Consider the following 18,028-nt stretch of genomic DNA (forward strand, 5'->3'; position numbering starts at 1 on the left):
ATTATTTTCGCCATTGCTGAGGATTATATGATTCGTTATTTAAATCGGTTGGTTGAAACGGGCAAATTAAAACCTGCGGAATACATTTCTGGTGTCTTGTTTCCTACTCATTTTCTATATGCTGATGACACTTTGTTATTTTGTAAAGCTACGGTTCAAAACATGAAATCTCTCAGGGATTTTTTCACACTCTATGGGAAAATCTCTGGGCAAATCATCAGCTGGGATAAATCTGAAGCCTACTTTAGTCCTTCTATTAATACTGCTAGAATTACGAGTCTTTCTGATATTGTTCATATCCGACCTGGCAATCTCCCGTTTATGTACTTGGGTGTTCTTCTTTTCTTTGGCGCTCCGCGTAAACAAATGCTTCAACCAATTGCTGATAAAGTTCTGGCTACCTTTTCGAAATGGAAGGGTCGTAGTCTCTTTATGGCAGCTCGAGTGACTCTGGTTAATTCGGTGATCAATAGTTCCTTCATTCACTCCTTTATCGTTTATAAGTGGCCATCAAGTCTTCTTAAATTCATGACAAGAGCCATTCGTAATTTCATTTGGACCGGTTGTATCTCTAAGAGAAAATTAATTACTACTCCATAGGATCTTTGTTGTCGTCCTTTAAAATATGGGGGGCTTGGTATACGTGATCTCCATGTTATGAATATGGTGATGTTAGGAAAATTGGCTTGGGATTTTGTTTCCTCCAATGATTTTTTAATTGCTCTTCTTAAAAAACGTTTTTTGAATGCTTTAGGTTCCGTGAGAAGCTATCCTATTTTCTCCTCTATTTGGAGTTCGATTAAAGAGGTTTATATAACCCTCTTGAATGACAGCTTTTGGAGCATTGGTGATGGGGAGATGTTGAGTTTTTGGACTGGTCGCTGGTTGGTACCGACGGTGGCTGCTCAGCTGAATCTCTCTTCTAGTTTGGTTCATTCGCTCACTGATAGGGTTGCATATTTTCTTCACGAAGACCGCTGGCATGATCTTCCACCTCTTCCTTCAGTTGTTCGGGATAATATCCTTGTTGCGTCTCGGTTGATTCTTGCATTTGGACGGTTGCGGTTGATGGGGAATTTTTGGTCAAGAAATATGTTAAATCTCTTTCCTCATACCAGCCAATTCGCTGCTGCAGCTTTATTTGGCAGCCTTTTATTCCTCTTTCGCATTCTATGCTTTTTTGGCGTGCCTATACGGGTCTCATGACATTTTAAGGCGTAAAGGGTTGAATATTATTTCTCGTTGCTCATTGTGTTTATTAGCCTACGAGGATTTGGATCACCTATTTGTTCATTGCCATTTTTCTAAAGCGTTGTGGACCTCGATTGCCTCCATTTTTCAGACTCAGATAAAATTGGATGGCACTCTCAAAGAGTTAATTATGGATGCTATTGAGGCTAAGTTCAGTATGCAGATTCGAGCTTTATGGAATTCGGCAATTGTAAACAATGTTTGGCTAATCTTGCGCACGAGAAATTTGTCTTTTTTTAAAGGCGAGACTACTAGCATTTTTCTCTGTCTTCACCGACTTTGGGCTCTCATTCGGGAAGCAAATGTCTTTTCCCACGGAACGGTTTCTAATTGTTTAAAGGACTATGCGGTTCTGAAGCATCTCTCCCTTGACGCTAGACGTCCGGGCATTCCTAAGATCATTTCCGTCATTTGGCGAGCTCCTCCCCCTTGTTGGATCAAGGTTAATTTGGATGGATCTGTTTTTGGCAATCCAGTGATTGCTGGGGCTGGTGGTGTTTTTTGTACTACTCGTGGTTTCCCGCGAGGTTCGTTTTCGTTTCCTGTTTAGACTTCGCTCGCTTACATTGCCGAGCTTCGGGCTGCCATTTTTGCAATCAAAATTGCTTGGGATAAAGGTTGGCACTCACTGTGGATTGAATGTGATTCGAGCTTTGTGGTTCATATTTTAAAATCTAAATATCACAAGGTGCCTTGGGAAGTACGTGCTGCGTGGTTTGATTGCTTGTTCCATCTTCAACATATGTGTGTGGTCATCTCTTGTCACACCGGACCCAAAACGGCATCAGGTATGAATAGAAAACAAGGTAACGATCTTTTAACAGTCTAAAAGCCCAGCATATTTTCTAATATATAAAAATTTATTTGGACTACCTAAAGTTTTATTTATTTATTTGGCTTGTACTCGATAATTCTATCGAGCTTCCTACGTATCCCGAACGTCTTTTAATCTTTAAATCGGGAATCAAAGCCACGTAGTTCTACCTATTTTAGGTAGTTCTCTTAATTGGTAGTTTTATTAACTTATTAACTCGTTTTAACTTATTGACACGTTGAATGACACGCTAATACTTTAATTGTACATTTCACTTTGTTATAATTTCTCTATATATAAATCAACGAATAAAAACGAGCAACGTTTTATCAAAATGAATCAAATCGAACAACGTTTTATTAAAACGAATCAAATCGAACAATGTTCCATCAAACACAATCAAATCAAACAACGTTTCATCAAACCGACGCATTATCAAACCAAATTCGTAATCAAATAAACGCTTTATCAAACCAAATTCGTAATCAATCAAACTTGTAAAACCTTATATCAAAATCAACTAATAACCGATAACATAAAACTTTATATCCATTCTAGAGTTTCTCCCCTTATATCAATCCATAACCACATATCAAGAATCACATAGTCGAGACGTCTCTTTAACCTTGCCTAATCCCGTATTGGTCTTACCCCACACTTCGCTGCCAATACCCGACTAGGTCTTTACACTGTGTACACAGGCCATGTCCCTCACTGAACATGGTCTTCAAATATAAAACCACCAATCCGGATCACTCTAGATGGATATATATAAAATCATAAATCACAATATACTCAAATCTCCTTTCACAGTCAAACTTCTGGTTTATTCCATAACCGTAAAATCATTTGACATAAAATAACTATTTTCGCAAAAATAATCACACTCATTAAAATCAAATAATCTTTTAATATAATTAAAATAGTTAAAATTTCGTATAAAATCATCGATTCATAATTTAATCAAACTTCAAAAATTAAATAACTCAAAATATTATATCGATAAAAATTAAATATCGCTTAAAAATAAATATTGTTATCGGACTAGTTCCGATCACCGAAACAAATTTCTAAACGGAATAATTAATTTAAACTATGAATACTCTTAGACTCGTTAAATTACTAGATGTCTTATTCGTACTAATTTTATATTCAAATTATTCTACTAATTTTTATTATTCAACTTTACACCGACTTTAATTGGCAATTATCGGCATTAGTCCTTCTAATTTGACAAATATCAGTATTAATCCTTCTAATTTGATAATTTATTTTAATTCGATAAATTTAAGTCACTTAAATATTATACAAATAACTTACAACTAAATTTTAAACCCAACACTTTTATCGGACTATTCTCGTTTGTCACCGAAGTTGAAACGTGCAAACTAAACTGATATCGTTAACTACGACCGAAGATTCAGTTAGACTCGCGATACTGCTAGGAGTCTATTTGTACCAATTTTATATTCAAATTCCTGTACCAATTGTATATTTTACCTTATACCGACTCTAATTGGTAAATATCAATATTAGACCTTCAAATTCATAACTTTAACTTTTGCTTAAGCTATTTTATTCATAAGATTTAAAATAATCAAAGTATTCTTATTAGTCTATTTTAGTCTCTAAGATAGAAATTTTAGACCGACGTAGTTAATTCAGACCGATTATACTTTTAAACTCGGACCGATTATACTTTTAAACTCTGACCGATGCTAAATACCGACTTGAATAAATCTAATGGACAATTGTTTATATTTATATTAGTAACCTATAGAGGATAAATTATTAATCGTAAATCTAAGTCTATTAAAATTTTGACGAAATTACCGGAATCAAACTTACTCAAAATCATACGTATGGCATTTTAAAAATAATTTTGGTCTAAATATCGTTACCGAAATATCGTCGTCGGTCACCGAGAATTCATCAATGTGATCCGTTGACAACTACTCTTCGTCGCCGGTCACCAAAAATTCATCGTTGTGATCCGTTGACAGCTACTTTCTATATCCGAGTATAATTTTCTTCCTTTTCTTCTTTCTTTTGTTTAAATATCCGCCCATTTTTTTTCTATCTCTCTTTATAATCACTTTGAAATTCAAAGTTAAATCCCTCCTCACTCACATGTCATTAGCAAATAAATAGGCTTTATATATATATATCAAAGTGTTGTATTATCATTATTATTATTATTTTAAATCACCAAAACATGTCATCAATGTTCAAGTGTCATTAAGTTTGATATAAATCTAACAAGTGTTATTCTCAATGTTATCAGAACCGGACCGGACATCAAACCGGATTGATAAATGGGTCACGGGTCATTTGGTCGGATCGGATGGTTCGGATTGGTCGAACCGGATGACGTAATAAATAAATAAATAATATTTATATATATTAAATATATATAATTATTTTAAAATTACTTTTATAAATTGTATACATCCATAAATTATTTAAGGTTTAATAATAATAAAATAACCTAGAAATTTAAGTAGCCAAACAAAAAAAATATAATATTAAAAAAATAAAAGAAAGCAGTAATGAATGTTGGAAAGTTAGAAAAAGCGGAAGAAGGTATTAAACTGAAGTTATAACATCCCACATCGTTTATATATAGTATCAGTAACAAAGAAACATGTTATAAATAAGCCTAGACCATGATCAACTCTTACTGGACTGGGTTATCCATTGAGGCCCATAATCTAGTTCAATGACCTCTATTGCAATTTGGAGGGGCGCTGAAATAAAACTTATTTTTACAGACCCGGGGTCATACCGGTTCCCGGCCGAACCACCGGGTTTCGGTTCAAATCCGGATCTTTCTGGTTTGTAGAAGGTTCAACAAACCGGAAGGATGAGGACTGGATGTCTGGCCGGTTCCCGGTTAGACCGGTCGAACCAGCCGGTCCGATTTGAGTCAGATAACATTGGTTATTCTTAATTCACCAAAACATGCCACATCATATTAAAGGTGTCATTAATATAAAACAAATGATTTTCAATTTGACAAATCATGCCACGTGTGCTTTCTTCTTTCTAAAATGGTATATAATTATTTAGTTTTAAGTCATACACAAAATACCATATGTTAGTTTAAAGTGTGTCGATAAAAATTGCTAAGAATAGTATTCTATAAATATTTCTTTTATTATATTTGACACTAGCTTCAACATTGCATTTTTATTATATTTGGCAATAAGGTCAAAATTGTATGTCTTTTTGTTTTTTTTTTCTTTTAATAATATATTTAAAATGTGTCTATTACTCTAATTTAAATTTGAATAATATCGTTATAATAATTCTTCCAAAGTACCCGTCTCACCAAGTCTAAGAACTGCTCTCAGAAACAAAAAAAAACTGCTGATTCCTCTTGTCTTCTTCTCTCTACCAAGATCTTCAAGTTTTTCTCTCTTTTGTGGATCTACTTTAAGGAGGAAGAAGGAAGTTCCTTCTTCCTCCTCTCAACGGGTTAGGTTTGTTGTAATTTTTTTATTGTATTTCTTTTTGGTAAGTGTATATATTTTATTGAATTTCATTATCCGTTTGAATTGTATCTGTTCTCCATTATTCTACTGTTTATACCTTTTTCGGATTTAGCAAGAACAGAAACGATTTATTTTATACGTGGATCAATATATCTACGTGGTTGAAACAAACGAAAGGACTCAGATCCGAATGTTCGGAATGGTCTAAATGATGAAGATTCGATTGCAGTTGCTTTTCTGCAGATTTGGATTTTGATGAAGTATATGTTTTTTTGTTTTTTTGTGAATTTTGTACCTTTTATGGCTTTTTATGCTCTTTGTAGTCATTTTCGTCCCATTGTGGATTTTGTAAGGTTTTGTACCTTTCCCGTTTCTTGTTGTACTTGTTCTTTTCGTATTTAATGAAGATATATGTTTTCTCATCAAAAAAAAAATATCGTTATAATACCCGATTAATTATGATTCCAGAAAATATATATATATATATATATATATATATTACAACCTATATCGGGGTATAAAGATTGAAACTTTTGGACACGGACGTGACATCTCTCACATTTATCGGGAAGAGAATCGAGTTGCCGATGCCTTAGCGAAGCACGGAGCGACTATTCCTAATTTGGTTTGGTGGAATACTTCTCCATCGTTTTGTAATTCTTTCATTTATGAGGATTATAGTTCGGTTGAGCAGTTTAGAATTTAGTTTTGCTCTGTTCTTCTCTTTCTGTTTCTTTATTCCTTTTTATACTCTTCGTTTGCTTTTTAATAATATTTGGGTCCGGGTTTGGGTTGTTTGGCTGGGGGTGTCGACCTAGTCGGGATGTCCGGCATTTCCCTAAACCATCACCATATCTTTACTAAAAAAAAACTATAATTTTTTGACTTTTATCTAATTTATAGATAATGATAAACTATAAATAATCACTACAAGAAAATAATGGTTTACTGACGGAAATTTTCGTCAGTAAACGTCTAATTTCCGTCAGTAAAGTGATATCCTGACGGAATGTTGGCGGAACGAAATCCGTCAGCAATACATGCGTGGGTAATGCATTTTGACGGAATATTGACGGAATATGTGCTGACAGCATATTGACGGAAATTTTCCGTCAACAAATTCTGGCGTTTTCTTTGACGTTTGAACCGTCAAAATTGTTGCCGTTATATTTTAAACGGTAATGTTTTCGTCAGGATATTAATGTTTGACAGAAGTTTCCGTCAGTAAATTTAAAATCAATTTTTAAAATAAATAATAATATATTAGCATTTGTTTTATAATTACAATTCATAAATATAAAAACAAATATTATTTGTTAAATATCAACATTTGGATTGAAGGGAGCTACTAGATCTATAGACTTTTTACTTCTAAATACCAAATCAACAACAATGTGGATGTAAAGTTTTTCCAAGTACCGAATACATGTAAGTATGAACATGTAAAGTTTCTCCAAGTAACTAATACATGTGGCTGCAATAGTTCAAGCTAGCAAGAGCTTTGATTCTAAACCATTGTCCACTAAGCCCCCATAATGGAAAGACTAAGAATTCAAGCCTATCTCATTAGTTACATGTCTTGTCAAAATAGAAAACCTGCAATTAAGTTAACATTTTTTACGATCCTTATAAGCCAATATAAAAATTCAAAAGCATAGGCACAAGCCTATACTCATACGCCCCGACCATAGGAACGACGTGTGAACAATACGCCTCTACCTGCGTGATGTTCATATGTCCCACTATTTATTTATTTTTTATTATAAAATTAGAATTATAAATATTCGTTCGAATAATATTTTTTTTTTTGTAGAAATAATATGATTTGAAATATTAGTTCGAAATAATAGTTACGAATTTATGTTAGAGTTATTATTTCGAAATAGTATTAAGGTTAGGGTTAAAAATATTAGTTACAAATAATATTTAGTTAGACCAATAATATTTGTAGCCGGTTTCTAATTTTATAAAACAATGTGATTAATACGCGTAGAAGGGGAGTGTAGTCGGGAAATCTCTCCGGCTAGGATCGAGGCAACTAGGTATGGGTGAGGATTCCACACCATGTCATACGAGAGAGCGTGGTGTTGATATATCAGCTCGTAGCCAGAGAGCGGCTGAGATGCAGCAGTTGCGCACGACTGAGATAGATCAACCTGAGTTGGGGGGGGGGGAGGTGGAGGATGCGGGAGAGCGAGATCCTGATTATGCCGTGGTGGATGATTATTTTGAGGAGCTAGACGAGGCCTCCTAATTTTTTCGGACACCTTGCCATACGGATGTTGGGGGGGGGGGGGGGGAGGAGGCGGAGGATGTGGGAGAGCGAGATCCTGATTATGTCGTGGTGGATGATTATTTTGAGGGGCTAGACGAGCCCCAGAAACGGCAGAGATATGATGATGATGTGCGCTATTATTTATAATTTAGTATTATTTATAAATTTAATATTATTTCAAGGACTAGAAAATGGTCCAAACCTACTAAGGATCGTAGTTGGATTGTTTCAGGGATGGTGGACAGTGGCCCTAGTTATAGTTCCGTGATTCCTATTTTTTTCAGACACCTTGCCTTACGGATGTTGGGGGGGGGGGGGCAGCGTCGAGATCTTCTTACGTGCTACAACAGATCAGTAGCTTGTGGCACATTACATCGATGGTATGAGAGTACGACACTCCAGATTAGAATAATTTGCTCAATAATTATTTTACTTATTATATGTTCAAAAATATTAGATAATTATATATGTGTCATGTTTACAGTTGACGGCTATTGTACACAGGACTGTGTTGTCTCACCTCTCGTCCACCATGTTCAGAAATTTAGATGCGCCTCTGATATGTGTATGTGTGGAGCGGTGACAGCTCGATACGAACTCATTTCACTTGCTGTTCTAGTAGATCCGCTTGATTTTGTTGAAACTCCACAATAGTTAAAGTACCCTAACTCGTGCTACAAATCTCCTTCCTTAGATGAAAAATCAATGATCCAGCTTTCACCTCAAGGTTGCTCAATTTCCTTCCAAATAACTTTAAATGATAGAGCAAACAAGAAAACATGGTCTAAATCACAAGATAAGGAATTAATGATCTAGAGACAAAGTTAAATCATCCATCTTCTTCCATTGTAGATATTGACTTTGTTTGGCAAATAGCGATTAACTGATAGCTGATTAAATTAGCGGTTAGCTAATTATATTTTTTAATAGCTGATTTGACTAGCTAATTATGTAAACTTGTTTGGTTAAACTTAGCTGATTTGATTGCTAATAACGGTTTATGTTAAAGGACATGGTAAACTCTTTACTTGGATTTAAATGATAGTAATTAGGTGTCAAAATGTCCATAAAAAAATGAACCAATAAACTAATTGAAAAAACTCATAAAATTAGCATTTTGGACCCAATAACATATTTCAAAGCAAGTGGTTGAAACTAGGGCTGGACACAGTTCGGTCCAAGTCGGGGATTCATGAATCTCCAGTATTGGATTGAAATTCGGAGATTAATAAAAGGAAATCTCCAGGATTGGATTGAAAGAATAAATCTCCAGAATTGAATTGCCCCAAATTTTCAGTCCGGTCCAGTTCGGGGATTCGGAGATTCAGTTCCGGTCCAATCCAATATAATTTTTCGGTGATTCGGATAAATATCTAATAGTTTAAGTCCTAAAAAATAAATTAAAAATTTAATTTACAAGATAATAAAATATAAAATTTTATTATCTTACATAACTTGAAATAAATGATATTTTTTTAGGAAGTAAACAACATTCATTAAAAGTTACAGTAGACAACAAGGATAAAAAAAACCCCACAAATCAAAGTATTAAAAGTTACGGTAGACAACAATGCTAAAAAAGCCCACAAAATCAAAGTTACAAAATAACAAATCTATAAAAACAAACAAACCTTTAATTCAAAAAAGACAACAGTTCATTAGCAAAATCTCTTTAATCATCATCCCAATTTGTAATTGAATCTTCTTAACACGACAAGTTCCTTGTTCTCCAAAGCAAAGGCAGTAAAAGCCAAACATCAACCTAAACATATAAAATATACCATATTAGTGAATTAACAAATGTTAAATTAATTAGCTTTCACTTCAATAAAATTAATCAACACACTAGCAAAAAGTAAAAGGAAAAAAATTATGCTTACCAAAGTGCATTTGATTCGGTTAAAAAAAACCTTAAATATCCAATTGAAATATGGATAAAAGAGATGATGCAATTTCAGGATCAGAACTAATTTCTACAAATTAAATAATATTTATATAGTTAGTATTCATAAACATTTAATTAAAATAAAACTATGAAATATAATTGCTAAGTAAATATTACCTTCCTCAATAGCTTCAAGATCTTCAACTTCTTCTTCATGCTTGAAAGCTTGAGTTGAAGTTTTCAACCAATCTTGACAACAAATCAAAATCGCAGCTGTAGCAGGAGTTAAAGAACTCATAAATTGATCCAAAGTTCTACCACTTGTGCTAAACGTAGATTCAGAAGCCACAGTTGAGCATTTAATTGCAAAAACATCTTTTACAACTTTGGATAAAGCAGGATATCGCACAGCATTAATCTTCCACCACAATAGAAGGTCAAACTCAATTACATATTTTCCAGGTGCCTCATTGATATATCTTTCACATTCTCTCTCAATTGACATATCTTTATCAATATTCAAAAAATAATCATCAATCTCATCATCAATGTCATCATCCGCTTCATCCAAACTAGAAGAATGTGCTCCAAGATTCATATTTTCTTGCACATTTTGCACTATATACTCATCTAACAATGCAATAATAATCTTTGTGACTTGTGCCACCAACTCATTAGCATCGTTCTCACCCTAAAATTCAGTGTACTTAGCCATCAAGTACTTAATTTTATACCCTGGGTCAAAAACCACTTATACAAAAAGCATCACATTCATTGTATCAACAGAACCCCAATACTTATCAAATTTTTCCCTCATTTGAGTTCCCATGTATTTTAAGGAAGGATTTTTTACTGTTTTGACATAATGTAATATCCTAGAGAATTTTCATTACCTCGGGAAAATAAAGGCTAGAGGTAGGATATGATGAACCTGAGAATTTACAAGTTATATCATAAAATCTTTTCAAAAACCTACAAAGATTCTTAATACTCAGCCAATCACTCTCAACAAGAATATCATTCACAAAATCCTCTGCATATTTCTTATCAAGATCTTCTAACTTGTCAAATGCCTTTTGATATCCTAATGCAACATCTAACATCAAATAGGTGCTATTCCACCTAGTGGGGCAATCATAGCATAATGCTTTTGTATACTTAATACCCGACGCCACACAACAACGTTTAAACATAGCCAATCTTTGTGGGCTGTTTCGGATATATCTAACCACAGCTCTAATTCTTTTGATTGAATCATCCACTAGTTTAAGACCATCTTTGACAATCAGATTAAGAATGTGAGAACAACACCTCATATGAAAAGACACTCCATCCAACACAAGTGCATTCTTTTTTACTAATCTTTTCTTCAATTGTCCAATAGCAACATCATTTGCTGAAGCATTATCAACAGTAATGCACATGACCCTAGTCAACCCCCACTCATCCATGCAAGAACTAATAGAATTAGCAAGATGAACCCCTTTATGACTCTCTACCACACAAAAATTCAGAATTTTCTTTTGTACGCACCAATCACCATCAACAAAGTGAGCAGTTAAACACATATATGACAAATTTTGAATACTTGTCCAAGTATATGCAATGAATGACACTCTTTGACATTGAGAATTGATTAAAGCTTTCAATTGCAATTTTTCTGTGTTGAACAAAGCAAAACAATCCCTAGTAATAGTTCTCCTTGAAGGGATTTTGAATTCTGGAAGATTATTAGCACAAAACGTCTTAAACCCAGGTTTCTCAACAGTTCTAAAATGCATTTCATCTATCACAATCATTCTAACCAAATCTTTTCTACAAGATTCCTGATCAAAATGATGAAAAGCTAATTTTCCTTGTTCTTTATCAGCTGGCTTGTTAAATAGTAAAATTGTCTGAGCTTTGTCTTTTGTGGTTTGTGCTTTAGTCAAGTCTTTTTTGTGTGGAAATTTTTGACAAGATTCTCTCAAATGTTTCCATAATAATGAAGTGCCTTTCTCGGATTTTCCTTGATAATTCCTATGACACCAAATACATGTAACTCTCCCCGTCTCAACCCCTTTTGAATCAAGAATTTTCTCAAAGTGATCCCAAACATAAGATCTATACTTCTTATCATTATGCAAAGTAGAATCAGCACCTGTTGAGTTTGGAGGCGTAGAAGAGCCAACAAGGTCATTTTGGAGATTTGGATCATTTCTCATGCTATCACCTTCAATACGTGATTGTGGTCGTGGAGGCCGCATAGAGCTGTATGTAATATCATCTGTTAATGAACTATCACAGATTGATTTTCTCTTGCTACCCGAAGAAGACATTTTTCCTTCATTTCAAGAAAAATATATAGTTAATATAGAACTATTCAATAGCTATGATAAAATAGAAGCATAAGACGACAAGATTCACGAGCCGAGCTTGGTGTTCACGAACAAAATAATATCAAATTCAGTACAATAAATAGAAAATTCAGTACAAAATAATATCAAATTCAGTACAAATTCATAGAAAATAAATACTTAAAAGTGACTAAATTAGCAAACTATGTTTTATGATATTATGATACAACTACCAAAGCTGCATAATTGATCAAATTCTCTTCAAAAGATCATATTTCAGATTTATTTCTTTGCAAATTTACTAATGAAGAGTTTAAGTAGAAAACATTAATGAATGTAAAACCATGGAGAAGTAATATGAACATAAATCTCATTTAGTAATGAAGAGTTTAAGTAGAAAATATTAATGAACATAAATCTCATTTCAAAAGGCAAAAAGGCCTCTGCTAGATATAGCAAAATATGAAGAACAACACAACTCAAACTCATAAAATAAGAAAATTGGATTGAAATGATCTCAATCAATCTCCTCAGGAAGACAAACTCGTGCCTCTTCATCCGTAACAGATGTCTGTACACTTCAGCTCACCCCTCTTAGCTTATAACTAATTCTTTCCCTCAATATACCCCTACTGAATGACTCATGACCATAAGATGCATTGAATGGCAGCAGATGTGCAAAGCACAGCAAAAAGAATCAATGATTTATATTTATATGACTAACAGGCAAAGCATCTCAATAAAACAATAGTTATTCACCAGAAATCAAAAGCAAACCAGTTACCAGAAATTACTCACCGAAAATGGAGGAAGGACGGAGGAGATGATGAAATTAGAGGGAGGCGGCGACGGCGATGACGACCGCGTGGAGGAGATGATGAAAGAAGAGAGAGGCGGAGGCGACGGCGGCGACGGCGTGGAGAGGGAGGCGGTGATCAAATAAGAGGAAGAGAAGAGAAAGAGATGGAGGCGGCGTGGTTAGGTCGTATGATATCAGTGAGGATGAGAAAGATCAAAAAGTAAAACCTGTTAACTTATGTGATGTGCTGATGTCTAAAATTAAATCATAGTCCCTCCTCTTAATAATATTTTATGGATGATGGACTGCTCTTTTTATTTAATTGTTTTGGGCCTAACATTACCATTTTAACTAAATTTAAATTATCATTTTTATTGTGTGTAAATCATATTTTATATAATTTTGTAAATATAATTTCTCTTTATATAAAGTTAATGTATGAAATATAAATTTATTATTGGTAAACTTTCGGTTATTTCAGTTCGGTCCAATCCAATCCAATCCAATCCAATCCGGTTATCGGTCCGGTTCTGGATAAATTTCGGTCCAGTTTGGTCCAGTTTTTTGACGGAAAGTCAACGGTCCAATCGAGTTCGGTTCTCCAAAAAAAGTCAATGATCCGATCCAATTCCGGAATTTTTCCCTCGGATATTCGGTCCGGTCCAGGATCGCGCCAAGCCCTAGTTGAAACCTCTAATTGTACGCACAAAAAATCTTTAACAAACAGGCCCTTGTGTACTATGAACAACAACTGGTGCCTCATCTTTGAGAAATGAAATTTTCCTTGCCTGTTGCGCTTAACGAAGAGCATCGACCGCTTCTAGAAAACTAAATTTTTGCCAGTGAGTACACAACTGACATGTAGCAAGCCTAGATTGTCAGAATTAGAAGATTCACGCTCGCGATTGTTGTTGTTGATCATCGTAAAAATCAGATCTAGAAGTTGTTTGTTGATTCATTGCTCTCTTGCTTGTCGAAGGATTCAATGTGGTTTGTAAAGTTTGGAGATAGTCATATGTAATTAGAGAAGAAAAGAAAACTCTGTTTCATTTATGAATAATATTTCATCGCTTACAAATCCTATATATAATTTCCTATATGTAAATTATATAGATATTTGAAACAAAATTGTAGATGTTGATGTTATTTACTTGCTAGGTGGAATGCTCTGCTCAGTCTTGAAGAAATTGTCAGGATCAACTGCTGTCTTAATTTTGACCAACCTTTGAAAATTTTGTCCGAAATACATATGGCCATAAGCACTAGCTTCTTGGAAGCTATTTGGTCCCCAAGAATTGATTCCAAGGTCTAGATCTCTGTAGTTCCAAAATGCACCTCTTGGGTTCTTAGATACATAGGGTGTCATAACTTTATGAAGCTTCCTTGCCTGTTCCAAGCACTTTTCTGTTTCTTCTTTTCCAGGCTCATCCCAATTCACTGAATATTGAATCTTGTACAAATTCCCTTTCCTATGTGGATATGGAGTAGCTGTTGGGTCTATTTCGTCCATCTTTCCACCATAAGCATTGAAAACCAATCCTACCTCCCCCAATTCCAACATTGTTTTCCATATTGTTTCCAACCCTTGTTTATTTATAGGAACCTGCACATAATCTGATTTCCTCTTCTGGAAATGAGCTTTATCAGGTTTTCTATCTAGTAGAACATCAGGTGAGGTTGTAGTATAATTATCATAATTTGCCCACCATAGAGCAGCTTGAATCCAACTTCCTGTTAAACAGTCTTCCTTTTTCAAACCCAATCCAGGGAAATCCTTGGCCACTAAAGGCATAAGAGTATCAGGAGTCCCCAAGTATAATGACATAATCGTTATTTTAATTGTAAGTTTATCTTTAGGCTTAGAAGGTTGTACAAGCATTCTCATGAAAAGATTCGGATCCATTTTGGGTGCGATTGTTTGCCATTGAACAACCAGATCAGTCGCATTTTCTTCAATAGTTTTTTCAACCCTAAAGAAAGTAACTGTTGGAGGAACAGGAACAAGTTTGATCTGGTAAGCAATTACAACTCCAAAACTTGCTCCTCCCCCTCCACTAATAGCCCAAAATAGATCCTCACCCATTTCTTTTCTATTCATAAGTTTTCCATTGACATCAACAATCTGGGCATCAATCAAATTATCCACAGCCAAACCATATTTTCTAATCATGGCTCCATATCCGCCTCCGCTAATATGCCCACCAACACCAACTGTTGGGCAAACTCCTGCAGGGTATCCATGAACTTTACTTTTCTCCCAAATTCCATGGTAAACTTCACCAAGTGTAGCCCCAACTTGAACCCAAGCAGACTGGGCTGGAACATCTACTTCAACTGATCGAAGATTGTTCATGTCAAGGACAAAAAATGGCTTGGCAGAGGTGTAAGATATCCCCTCATAATCATGTCCCCCGCTACGTATTTTTAGCAGGAAACCAACTTGCTTGGTGCAGATAACAGCAGCTTGGACATGCTTTATTTGCTTTGGGGTTATAATCACTACTGGTTTTGGGGTTTCTGTTGTGTTCATTCGGGCATTGCGAATGTATGCTCGGAGAACGCTTGTGTAGTTTGAATTGGTTTTTGAAAACACAATGTCTGCAATTTTATCTTGGGGGGTTGTGTTCTTTTCTAAGCATTGAATTAAGGATGTATACACTGCATTATCATCAGTAGCAGCAGCAGCAGCTGAAACTCGTGCAATGAAAGAAGAAGATAAGTAAATGTTGATGAGAATCAGAAATATACAAGGCAAATGCTTTGGTTTCGCCATTACCAACAAGAACAAGATGCTTGTTGCTTTATGGTTTTTTTTTGGGTTGGGAAAATATAGATCATTTTTTTCTATTTTTAGATTTTTAATTTACATAATTGTCTAATTTCACACCACAGGAAAGGAATTGCATAATCATGGCTTAAAAAACATAGACATGAACAGATATTGACTTAGATTGTATGGACAGGATAAATTGGTGAATAATTTAACTATATATGTTAAAAAGCATAAATAGAATATTACACTAATAAGCCACCATATTTAGCATTAATATAATAATTTATATTTATTATTACTTCGTTTACATTCCCCTCAAGTTGAACGGAGAGTGAACAAATTGTCAAGTTGCACCGAATTAAAATAAAAACCCTTCACTCAAAGATACAGAAAAGGGCCCACCATCAATGAGAATTACCAGACTATCTCCACGATTCAAAAAGAGCTTCTAAATCTCGAACAAATGAGTGGTGTAGGAAGGTCCCAAACCAATTGTAATATAATCAAGTAATTTTTTTTACTGTTTAGACATATTCACGAGCAGGTAATTGTTCGGTCTCCCCAGACCAGTGTTCCTTGGGCCGAAATTGAACAAGAAAAATAATCTTAGATCCAGCCTGGCAAAAAGGTGCTAAAGACCGTCATTTTTGGACAAACTTAAAATTTATAAAAATAGCACGGATCCATAAAATATGTGAACTTTATCAAGTCTAAATAAGGTCAATTTTTGTTGTTCAAGCATGACCTATAAAACACGGACCTGTGCAGATCAAGTGGGTATCCGTGCCCATCGAGCATGTCTAACTAGTAGAAATAGTATTTTATTATATCACGATCAGTAAAAATAATTTATTAATCATGACTTTATATTTATTCTAGTGCTACATTCAACATAGTTCAGTCTCTATATAAAAATTTAAAAAAGTGCTAAATTAATAAAACAATTTTTTGATTAAAGATTGGTTAGCGAGGAAGGGTAAGCGGTGAACATCCCAGCTATGTTGGCACCTCCACGCTTTGAAACCTCGAGCTCACCTAAGATTTGAAGTTCAACTAGCGAATTCCAAACAGAGCCCCATCTAGTGTGAGCAGATTCACGAACAGCTCCCCAAATCCGTCTCAGCGTGGCGGAAGTATCAACCCTCTCATCCTAAAAAATGGACCTATTATGAGCAAGCCATAGAGCCCAAATCGTATTAACAATTGCTGCCGCCCATAAATCAGTGATTTGAGTACTGAAACGTTGAATAACAGCATGATCAACCAGATTCCTAAGAGTCGAGTCCGTGTTAATGTCAAATATAATAATACATCCCTAAATCCATTAAAACAACACACAAAAATGAAAAGAATGTAAATAAAAAACAATCCAAACTAACACCAATTAGATTCTTTTATCATTGAACTAGCACACAATTTTTCCCTGTATTCAAGCACATTTTCCTACAAATAATTAGACAAAAACAGACAACTAACTTTGAGAGAACACATTCATATCCCTTGTATATCAATCCTTGAAATCACTAACTAGAGACCTTGTAATGATGACAATTTATCTAGAGTAATGATGCAACCAATCTTAAGTAACAATATAATGAAATTAGAGGATATGAAAGTACCTTTTGATGCTCATCATTAGTATTTGATGAAGTATTTGTATCTGAGTGTTCCACACGTTCATTCTCCACTTGGACTAATCGATTTTCAATTTGCTCCAAACGATCCATAAGCTTACGGTTTTCCTCTTTCTTATCACGAAGTTTGGTCTTGAGTTCTTCGATTTGAGAAGTACTTTCAAATGTTTTCGCTTCAAGCCACCTCCATAACCAAAGACACTGCCATGGCGTTGCCGTCCGAAGCACCTTTCCACAACTTGTAAATTAGTAAGAGATGGCTCTGACTCCGTTGTCATCTTAAGTTCATCCTACAAATTTTAATTATGTCAAATACAGTAAATATAATTCAATGGGATGACTTGACAAATTGGAACTTACATATTTTTTTCTTGTTTCTGGTTCAACTATGTTTTCATCAATCTTTCGTGTTTTAACAAAGACTTCTCTTACATCTGGCGGGTTGCCTTCTTTGCCTCCCTATAAAATGATTACAAATTAATAGGAAGGAAATATTGATAATCAAACTAATGAAAATTTTGAAAGAGGATGAAAATACCATTTCATATTGCTTTCCAGTGAGGCTTGCTTCCACAACTATGGACATGTATACTTTGTTGACAATCCCTGTTCTGAGAATTTCTTGCGCTTATCTCCTATGAAATTACACCACCAACATCAAATTGAAAATCTTGTTCACTAAATTAGATTCAAGATGCACAAAATCATACCAAAAGCTTTGCTGTATAAAATACGTTATTTACTAGCCATTCCCAATCTTTAGAATC

At 34.6% G+C, this 18,028-nt stretch overlaps 1 protein-coding gene across 1 annotated transcript; it reads right to left on the reverse strand.

Annotated features, from left to right (window-relative positions):
• Nucleotides 1-13,996: 13,996 nt before the first annotated feature.
• Nucleotides 13,997-15,627, reverse strand: LOC136209467 (berberine bridge enzyme-like 21). Its single transcript, XM_066000967.1, has one exon. It carries the CDS (start codon nucleotides 15,625-15,627, stop codon nucleotides 14,002-14,004), a length of 1,626 nt encoding a protein of 541 aa, XP_065857039.1. The 3' UTR covers nucleotides 13,997-14,001.
• Between the last annotated feature and the right edge of the window lie 2,401 nt (nucleotides 15,628-18,028).

The sequence above is a fragment of the Euphorbia lathyris genome, chromosome 1, assembly GCF_963576675.1.
Source record: "Euphorbia lathyris chromosome 1, ddEupLath1.1, whole genome shotgun sequence".
In the NCBI taxonomy this organism is placed as follows: domain Eukaryota; kingdom Viridiplantae; phylum Streptophyta; class Magnoliopsida; order Malpighiales; family Euphorbiaceae; genus Euphorbia; species Euphorbia lathyris.